The 11,060-nt window shown below is 35.7% G+C and overlaps 1 protein-coding gene across 1 annotated transcript in view; it reads left to right on the top strand.

The window, feature by feature from the left end:
- The first annotated feature begins 9,850 nt into the window (after window positions 1-9,850).
- Window positions 9,851-11,060, top strand: part of LOC136398309 (putative selection and upkeep of intraepithelial T-cells protein 1 homolog) — a 44,926-nt gene continuing 43,716 nt past the window's right edge. Inside the window, exon 1 of the mRNA XM_066372655.1 lies at window positions 9,851-9,914. Coding sequence (XP_066228752.1) covers window positions 9,881-9,914 — 34 coding nt within the window. The 5' untranslated portion in view covers window positions 9,851-9,880. The remainder of the gene's footprint in view (window positions 9,915-11,060) is intronic.

Here is an 11,060-nt window from a genome sequence, read left to right as displayed (position 1 = left end):
ACTTAATGGTAACCACCCTTGAAAAAACCACCACAAAAACACTTGACTTAAAAAAGGTAGCAACAGAGGAAAGAAGTATGGAACACAAACAAACAAAAACAAATGATAGAAAAACAAAAGAGAAGAATCAAACAAGATACAAAACTAACAGAAAGCAATTTATAAAATGGCAGTAGGGAACCCACAAGTGTCAATAACTACACTAAATGTAAATGGATTAAACTTACCAATAAAAAGACACAGAGTAGCAGAATGGATTAAAAAAGAAAATCCAACTATATGCTGCCTACAAGAAACACATCTAAGCAACAAGGATAAAAACAAATTCAAAGTGAAAGGCTGGAAAACAATACTCCAAGCAAACAACACCCCAAAAAAAGCAGGTGTAGCAATACTCATATCTTATAATGCTGACTACAAGACAGAAAAAGTACTCAGAGACAAAAATGGTCATTTCATAATGATTAAGGGGAAGTTGAATCAAGAAGACATAACAATCCTTAATATATATGCACCAAACCAAGGAGCACCAAAATATATAAGACAGCTACTTATTGACCTTAAAACAAAAACTAACAAAAATACAATCATACTTGGAGACCTCAATACACTGCTGACGGCTCTAGATCGGTCATCCAAACAGAGAATCAATAAAGATATAGTGGCCTTAAACGAAATACTAGAACACCTGGATATGATAGACATCTACAGGACACTTCATCCCAAAGCAACAGAGTATACATTTTTCTCTAGTGTACATGGAACATTCTCAAGAATTGACCATATGTTGGGCCACAAAGACAATATCAGCAAATTTAGAAAAATTGAAATTGTACCAAGCATATTTTCTGATCATAAAGCCTTGAAACTAGAATTCAACTGCAAAAAAGAGGGGGAAAAACCCACAAAAATGTGGAAACTAAACAACATACTTCTAAAAAATGAATGGGTCAAAGAAGAAATAAGCGCAGAGATCAAAAGATACATACAGACAAATGAAAATGAAAATACGACATATCAGAATCTCTGGGATGCAGCAAAAGCAGTAATAAGAGGAAAGTTCATATCACTTCAGGCCTATATGAACAAACAAGAGAGAGCCGAAGTAAACCACTTAACCTCACACCTTAAGGAACTAGAAAAAGAAGAACAAAGACAACCCAAAACCAGCCGAAGAAAGGAGATAATAAAAATCAGAGCAGAAATAAATGAAATAGAGAACAGAAAAACTATAGAAAAAATCAATAAAACAAGGAGCTGGTTCTTTGAAAAGATCAACAAAATTGACAAACCCTTGGCAAGACTCACCAAGGAAAAAAGGCACAGGACTCAAATAAATAAAATCCAAAATGAAAGAGGAGAGATCACCACAGACATCATAGATATACAAAGAATTATTGTAGAATACTATGAAAAACTATATGCCACCAAATACAACAATATAGAAGAAATGGATAAATTCCTAGAACAATACAACCTTCCTAGACTGAGTCATGAAGAAGCAGAAAGCCTAAACAGACCAATCAGCAGGGAGGAAATAGAAAAAACTATTAAAAACCTCCCCAAAAATAAAAGTCCAGGCCCAGACGGTTATACTAGTGAATTCTATCAAACATTCAAAGAAGACTTGGTTCATATTCTACTCAAAGTCTTCCAAAAAATTGAAGAAGAAACAATACTTCCAAACACATTTTATGAGGCCAACATAACCCTCATACCAAAACCTGGCAAGGATGGCACAAAGAAAGAAAACTACAGACCAATATCTCTAATGAATACAGATGCTAAAATACTAAACAAAATACTGGCAAACCGAATACAACAACATATTAAAAAAATAATACATCATGATCAAGTGGGATTCATCCCAGAATCTCAAGGATGGTTCAACATACGCAAAATGGTTAACGTAATACAACATATCAACAAAACAAAGAACAAAAACCACATGATCTTATCCATAGATGCAGAAAAGGCTTTTGATAAAATACAACACAATTTTATGTTTAAGACTCTCAACAAAATGGGTATAGAAGGAAAATATCTCAACATGATAAAGGCCATATATGATAAACCATCAGCCAACATCATATTAAATGGCATAAAACTGAGGACTTTCTACCTTAAATCAGGAACAAGACAGGGTTGTCCACTCTCTCCACTCTTATTTAACGTGGTGCTAGAAGTTCTGGCCAGAGCAATCAGACAAGACAAAGAAATAGAAGGCATCCATATCGGAAAAGAAGAAGTAAAGGTATCACTTTTTGCTGATGATATGATCCTATACATCGAAAACCCGTAGGACTCCACAAAAAGATTATTAGAAACAATAAACCAATACAGTAAGGTCGCAGGATACAAAATTAACATACAAAAGTCCATAGCCTTTCTATATGCCAACAATAAAATATTAGAAAACGAACTCAAAAAAATAATCCCCTTCACGATTGCAACAACAACAACAAAATACCTAGGAATAAACATAACAAAGAATGTAAAGGACCTTTATAATGAAAATTACAAAGCATTGTTAAGGGAAATCAAAAAAGATACAATGAGATGGAAAAATATTTCTTGTTCTTGGATAGGAAGAATAAATATAATCAAAATGGCCATATTACCCAAAGCAATATACAAATTTAATGCAATTCCCATCAAAATTCGTATGAGATTTTTTGAAGAAATGGAACAAAAAATCATCAGATTTATATGGAACTATAAAAAACCCAGAATAGCCAAAACAATCCTAAGGAAAAAGAATGAAGCTGGGGGCATTACAATACCTGACTTTAAACTATATTATAGGGCCACGATAATCAAAACAGCATGGTATTGCCAGAAAAATAGACACTCAGACCAATGGAACAGAATAGAAAGCCCAGAAATAAAACCACATATATATGGTCAAATAATCTTTGATAAAGGGGCTAACAACACACAATGGAGAAAAGAAAGCCTCTTCAACAAATGGTGTTGGGAAAACTGGAAAGCCACATGCAAAAGAATGAAACTCGACTACAGCCTGTCCCCGTGTACTAAAATTAATTCAAAATGGATCAAAGACCTAAATATAAGACCTGAAACAATAAAGTACATAGAAGAAGACATAGGTACTAAAATCATGGACCTGGGTTTTAAAGAACATTTTATGAATTTGACTCCAATGGCAAGAGAAATGAAGGCAAAGATAAATGAATGGGACTACATCAGAATAAAAAGTTTTTGCTCAGCAAGAGAAACTGACAACAAAATAAACAGACAGCCAACTAAATGGGAAATGATATTTTCAAACAACAGCTCAGATAAGGGCCTAATATCCAAAATTTACAAAGAACTCATAAAACTCAACAACAAACAAACAAACAATCCAATAAAAAAATGGGAAGAGGACATGAACAGACACTTCTCCCAGGAAGAAATACAAATGGCCAACAGATATATGAAAAGATGCTCAGCTTCATTAGTTATTAGAGAAATGCAAATCAAAACTACAATGAGATACCACCTCACCCCTGTTAGATTAGCTATTATCAACAAGACGGGTAATAGCAAATGTTGGAGAGGCTGTGGAGAAAAAGGAACCCTCATTCACTGTTGGTGGGACTGTAAAGTAGTACAACCATTATGGAGGAAAGTATGGTGGTTCCTCAAAAAACTGCAAATAGAACTACCTTATGACCCAGCAATCCCTCTACTGGGTATATACCCCAAAACCTCAGAAACATTGATACGTGAAGACACATGTAGCCCCATGTTCATTGCAGCACTGTTCACAGTGGCCAAGACATGGAAACAACCAAAAAGCCCTTCAATAGAAGACTGGATAAAGAAGATGTGGCACATATACACTATGGAATACTACTCAGCCATAAGAAATGATGACATCAGATCATTTACAGCAAAATGGTGGGAACTTGATAACATTATACGGAGTGAAATAAGTAAATCAGAAAAAAACAAGAACTATATGATTCCATACATTGGTGGAACATAAAAACAAGACTAAGAGACATGGACAAGAGTGTGGTGGTTACCAGGGGTGGGGGGAGGGAGGACATGGGAGGGAGGGAGGGAGAGAGTTAGGGGGAGGGGGAGGGGCACAGAGAACTAGATAGAGGGTGGCGGAGGACATTCTGACTTTGGGTGAGGGGTATGCAACATAATTTAATGACAAAATAACCTAGACATGTTTTCTTTGAATATATGTACCCTGATTTATTAATGTCATCCCATTACCATTAATAAAAATTTATTTAAAAAAAAAAAAAAGACTTGTACTCGGAAAATTACAAAGCATTCATAAAAGAAATCAAGGAAGATACAAACAAGTGGAAGCATATACCGTGCTCATGGTTAGGAAGAATAAACATCATTAAAATGTCTATATTACCCAAAGCAATCTATAAATTCAATGCAATATCAATTAAAATACCAATGACATACTTCAAAGATATAGACCACATATTCCAAAAATTTATATGGAACCAAAAAAGAACATGAATAGCCTCAGCAATCTTAAAAAAGAAGAATAAAGTGGGAGGTATCACACTTCTGGATATCAAGTTATACTACAAGGCCATTGTACTCAAAATAGCCTGGTACTGGCATAAGAACAGGCATATAGATCAATGGAACAGAACAGAGAACCCAGAAATAAACTCACAGCTCTATGGAAAACTGATATTTGACAAAGGAGGTAAGGAAATACAATGGAGTAAAGACAGCCTCTTTAACAAATAGTGTTGGGAAAATTGGACAGCTACCTGCAAAAAAATGAAACTAGATCACCAGCTTACACCACTCACAAAAATAAACTCAAAATGGATAAAAGACTTAAATGTAGGCCTTGAAACCATAAGCATCTTAGAAGAAAACATAGGCAGTAAGCTTTCCGACATCTCTCGGAGCAATATATTTGTTGATTTATCTCCACGGGGAAGTGAAATAAAAGACAGGATAAACAAATGAGACTATATCAAACTAAAAGGCTTTTGCACAGCTAAAGACAATAAGAACAGAATAAAAAGACAAACTACACAATGGAAGAACATATTTGACAATACGTCTGATAAGGGGTTAATAACCAAAATTTATAAAGAACTTGTAAATCTCAACACCAGGAAGACAAACAATCCAATCCAAAACAGATGAATAGACACTTCTCCAAAGAGGACATACAGATGGCCAATAGGCATATGAAAAAATGCTCAACATCACTAATCATTAGAGAAATACAAATTAAAACCACAATGAGATATCACCTCACACCAATCAGAATGGCGCTCATCAACAAAACAACACAGAATAAGTGCTGGTGAGGATGTGGAGAAAAGGGAACCCTCCTGCACTGCTGGTGGGAATGCAGACTGGTGCAGCCACTGTGGAAAACAGTATGGAGATTCCTCAAAAAACTAAAAATCGAACTGCCTTTTGACCCAGCTATTCCACTTTTAGGAATATACCCCAAGAACACCATAGAACAGCTCCAAAAGGAGAAATGCACCCTCATGTTTGTGGCAGCATTGTTCACAATAGCGAAGATCTGGAAACAGCCCAAGTGTCCGTCAGAGGATGAGTGGATTAAAAAGCTTTGGTATATATATACTATGGAATACTACTCAGCCATAAGAAATGGTGACATCGGATCATTTACAATAACATGGATAGACCTTGATAACATTATACGGAGGGAAATAAGTAAATCAGAAAATAACTAAGAACTTTATGAATCCATACATAGAAGGGACATAAAAATGAGACTCAGAGACATGAACAAGAATGTGATGGCAATGGGGGTGGGGGTGGGAGAGGGGGGATGGGGCAAAGAAGGGGAGAGGGGTTGGGGGAGGGGAGGGGCACAAAGAAAACCAGATAGAAGGTGACAGAAGACAATTTGACTTTGGGGGAGGGGTATACAGCACAATCAAATGTCAAAATAATCTAGAGATGTTTTCTCTCAACATATGTACCCTGATTTATCAATGTCACTGCATTAAATTTAATAGATAAATTTAAAAAAATAATAAAAAAATAAAATAAAACCAGAGGGCAGAGAGGGCTGAATAGTGAGGATTTTTTTTGTGTGTGAAAATCATGACTTTCGGTCGGGCATACAGCTAACCACAGGAACCCATAAAGATTGAAACCTGAAACTACAGCAGCCTCACTCTCTTTCATTCCTGCAATCTCCAGTTTATTTCTCCTTACTAAATCTGACCGGAATCCAGAGGGAAGGGAATCAATTGTTGTGATCCTTATATGTCAGTTTTGGGGAAACTGAGCAGAGACGAACAAAATAGAGACTGAATCAGCAAGAGCAAACAGGAGATACTGAGATACATGTGTGCTAGACACCCTGTAGAATTCCATAGCACATTTTGGGATGAGAAGATATAATTCCAGTACTTAAAGACTTAAAGATCTAGTGGTGAAGTCACATACATGTCCTAAAAACTGTAACAGAGTGTGATGTGTATAAAAATGTCAATATAATAAAAAAAAGTTGCATAGAAACCTAAAATTTGACCTGTTCAAAGCTTAATTGGTTTTTTTCCCATATCCTGTCAAGACTAATAACATAATTTATCCGCACACAATCACAAATTCTGAAAACCCAAGAGACATTAAAATACATTTCTCTTATTCCTTATGTTCAGAGGCTCATTGAGTCTTAAGAGTTGTGCAATTGTTATATCTCTTATATACTGATTTTTCATTACTTACCCAACCTCACCCACTTGAGCTGAAATATTTGTTACAGCTTGCCATGTGATATTTCTTCTCTGGCCCCTCCCTGATCTCCAGAATCATATTTCAAATACACAAATCTGTATATACTATGCCAAAGATAGAATCTTCCTTGTTAGCCAGATAACATTTCTTAAACATTTGATATATTCCACTTTGTAATCTGAATATTCAACTAATTTAACCCTATGGAATATGTACTTTTATTATCTGTGTTTTCCAGACAGTGAACTGAGACACGGAGAGGTTATATCAATAACCCAACATCACAGAACTGGTAAGTAGCAGGGCCAGGATTTGAATCTAGTTTCAACACTCCCAATTTTCATCACTGTAAAATATCAAACTTCCATAACACTAGAAATTAAGAATACAAAATTTTATGGTCCTTATTTACTTAGTGGTGCTTATACTTTAGCATTTTCCAGGCATAATTCTGAAACCACTTTAGATATAGTAATTCCATTAATTTTAATAATAAATATAATAAGCGAGAAATTATTATTCCCCTATTTAAGGTGAAGAGACAAAATTAGGGAGAATTTTAGTAACTAGCTTAAACTTATATAAAAACATAGTAAAGCCAGGATCGAAACTGAGGCACCATCTTTCCAGAACTATGACTGAGCCACCAGGCATACTACCTCGCAGTCCCTTAGGAACCACTTGGCCTAGAGAACAGAGGCTCACTTCCTACCCTGGGCAAGTGAGCCCCTTCACAATCCGCTCTCTGCCTTACCCCGAATCTTACTACACATATATTTTCCTCAATTCCCCTGCTCAGTAATGGTTCTCTGTATTGAATCTGATGTGTGACTACACTGCCTTTACACTTTACGAGAAATGTTTACCTCAAAACATACACATCATCTTACTAGTGAAGCCTTCATGGACTTTCTTGCGCCATGAGGCTAAAAAGTGAATGGCTCTTCCAGGGTCCTAAGAGCTGCCTGGATACACAGCATGGCATTTATTTTTATTTTTTATTATTAATTTTAATGGGGTGACATTGATAAATCAGGGTACATATGTTCAGAGAAAACATCTTCAGGTTATTTTGACATTTGATTATGTTGCATACTCATCACCCAAAGTCAAATTGTCTTCCATCACCTTCTATATCGTTTTTTTTTGTGCCCCTCCCATCCCCCCTCCCACACCCCGGTAACCACCACCCTCTTGTCCATGTCTCTGAATCTCATTTTTTTTTTAATTTATCTGAGTCTCATTTTTAAGTCCCACCTATGTATGGATTCATAAAGTTCTTAGTGTTTTTTTTTTATTTACTTATTTCACACAGTATAATGTTATCAAGGTCCATCCATGTTGTTGTAAATGATCCGATGTTATCATTTCTTATGGCTGAGTAGTATTCCATAGTATATATGTACCAAAGCTTTTTAATCCACTCGTTCAGTGACTGACACTTGGGTTTCCAGATCTTTGCTATTGTGAAAAATGCTGACAGCATGGCATTTTTACAATATTGTAATCATTCACCTATCTATCCACTTCACCATCACTAAGCACCTTCCAAATCTTTTTTTTTTTTTTTTTTTTGAGGGAGGAAAGGGTGATGATTACATTTGTGTGCTGAGTCAATAGCCAAACATTTATAGAACTGACAAAAAGCCTTCTTCACATTTGACTGTGAAAGACAATTTTATTCTGTCCTAGTTCCTACCGGCCATATGGATCATCCCATCTCTCTCTTATTATGAGTTCTCCAGCAACAGAAAATTCAGAGGGATTGTACCCACTAAAGGGAATAAAGTCATATTCCCTTCTAAAATGGCCACTCAGTTCATCTCTCTAGAAAATAAGCCTAAAACTCCGTCTTTAAACTTTTCTGTGACTGAATATAACAATACTGGCATGTGCTTGGACCACTGGGACTTGGGAGGATGGAACTAATTTCCTAGATCTGTGTCCACTTTCCCTGGGGAAGCAGCTCACCTGATGGAGTTTACAGACAGGAAGACAATCAATGTCTAGCCTGGAGAAAGCAATCCTTCAATGGGAATGAAACCTATGGTTGGACTTGGTCATGTTAGTGGACATTCTTTAGCATAGGGTTGCCATATATTAGCAAATAAAAATTATAGCATGTGAAATATGCATACCAAAAAAATTATCCTCTGTATGGACAAAAAAATGGACATTCTATGGAAAGTAACCTCATAAGGTGATCTGATCAAAAATTCCTAACCTAGCATGTCATTTTGGGTACCCATGCACCAAGTATATAATTTTTTAGTAAATGGTTTATCTTTGCCCTAAGCAAGCTCTTCCCATTGTTTCTGGGCATCTAAGTTAACACACCTTTGAAATAAACTGCAACAATCAAGAGAACCCATAATCTTGTAAACTATCCTGTAATCCAATTCTCACCTTGCTTTTGCCCACTTTCATGTATCTTCCTCACATCTCTGCCTTAATTTCAAATGCATAAAACAAGCAGCAAAACTGTTACTCTTTGCAGTGGTAGTCAACCTGGTCCCTACCACCCGCTAGTGGGCGTTCCAGCTTTTAAGGTGGCCATTAGCGGAGCAACCAAAATATAAATAAAAAGATAGAGTTAATTATAGTAAGTTGTTTTATAAAAATTTATTTGGCCAAACAGTGAAAATTCGACATAAAGTACTTGGTAAGTAATTATTATTATATGCTTTAACTTGCTGTAACTCTTGCTTTATAAATTTTGTAAAGTAAAGTTACTTCCCTACTTTATAAATCACCATTACTGTGGAACCGGTGGGCGGTTAGAAAATTTTACTACTAACAGAGATACAAAAGGGGGCGGTAGATATATAGAGGTTGACTACCCCTGCTTTAGAGCATTTGAGATCTTGCTCCCTGGCATATGTCATCAGTTTGGCTCAAATAACTCTTATAAAAATTATCTACAGGTTTGGATGTTCTTATATCAGTAACTGATTATTTGATAATCAAATTTAACTGGGACACATATTTGCTGGCAACACTACCTGAGAGCTCATTACTGCAGAAAAAAGATGTGAGAATATGTGCTTTCTGAAACTTCTTATTCCTATCACTTTTCAGACTCCCCTCATTTGTTATCGCAGGTGTGATGGAAACTACAAGACTATCTCTCACCAGAGGCTTTGCTGTCATGCTCCTCCTTCAGATGATCTCACCAAGTTCAGGTATGACTTTCTCTCCTACCTGTACGAGCCATGGCAATATCAAGTATGCCTGAAAAACCAAGGGCCAAACGAAAGGGTCAAGCTCTTTTGACCATTGTTTCTCAAGTTTAATACATAGTTATGTGATGAGGATGTGGACCATAGGATCCAGTTTATGGTTAAAAAAGATTAATTATTTCTAGTCAGCAAGGCTTCTTTATCATGTAGCTGGATTTGGTCCAGGGAGAAGAAGCAAATGTTTCAGTAATCTATCTGTCTGTTTCAATGCCAGTACCATGCTGTTTTGATTACAGTAAACTTGTAGTAAGTTTGATATCAGGTAGTGTGATACCTCTTATTTTGTTCTTCTTTCTCAAGTTTGCTTTGTTCATTCAAGGTCTTTTGTGGTTTCAGATAAATTTTAAAATTATTTGTTGTAGTTCTGTAGAAAATGCCAGTGATATTAAATCAGCAGATGTGCTTTGTTGGTAATATGATCGTTTTAACAATATTAATTCTTCCTATTCATAAACACAGACTTCTATTTATTATGCTTTTTAAAATTTCTTTCTTCAATGTCTTAATAGTTTTCTGTGTAGAGGTCTTTTACTCCATGGTTAAATTTATTCATAGGTATTTTATTCTTTAAAAGGACATTTAAAAAAAATTATTGATTTTAGCAAGGGATGGAGGAGGACGGAGAGAGAGAAACAGAGGCAGAGAGATAGGAACAGAGATCTGTTCCTGTATGTTCCCTGACCAGGGATCACACTGGCAATCTCTGTGCTTCGAATCAACACTGTAACCAACTGAGCTATCCGGCCGGGGCTATTTTATTCTTTTTTGATGGCATTGTAAATGGGATTGTTTTCTTAATTTCTCTTTCTGATAGTTTGTAATTGCTGTATAAAAGTACAAACAATTTCTGAGTATTAATTGTGTATCTTGCTACTTTACTGAATTCCTTGAATAGTTCTGATAGCTTTTTGGTGGAATCTTTAGAATTCTTCATAGATAGTATTATACCATTTGCAAATAATGACAGTTTTACGTCTTCCTTTCCAATTTGGATGCACTTTTTTTTTCTTGTCTGATTTTTGTGGCTAGGAATTCCAATATTATGTTGAATAAAAGAGTTGAAAATGGACATTCTTGTCTTGTGCCTGA

This window comes from Saccopteryx leptura, chromosome 3, assembly GCF_036850995.1.
Source record: "Saccopteryx leptura isolate mSacLep1 chromosome 3, mSacLep1_pri_phased_curated, whole genome shotgun sequence".
NCBI classification, from domain to species: Eukaryota; Metazoa; Chordata; class Mammalia; order Chiroptera; family Emballonuridae; genus Saccopteryx; species Saccopteryx leptura.
This window is presented reverse-complemented; position numbering and strand designations above follow the sequence as displayed.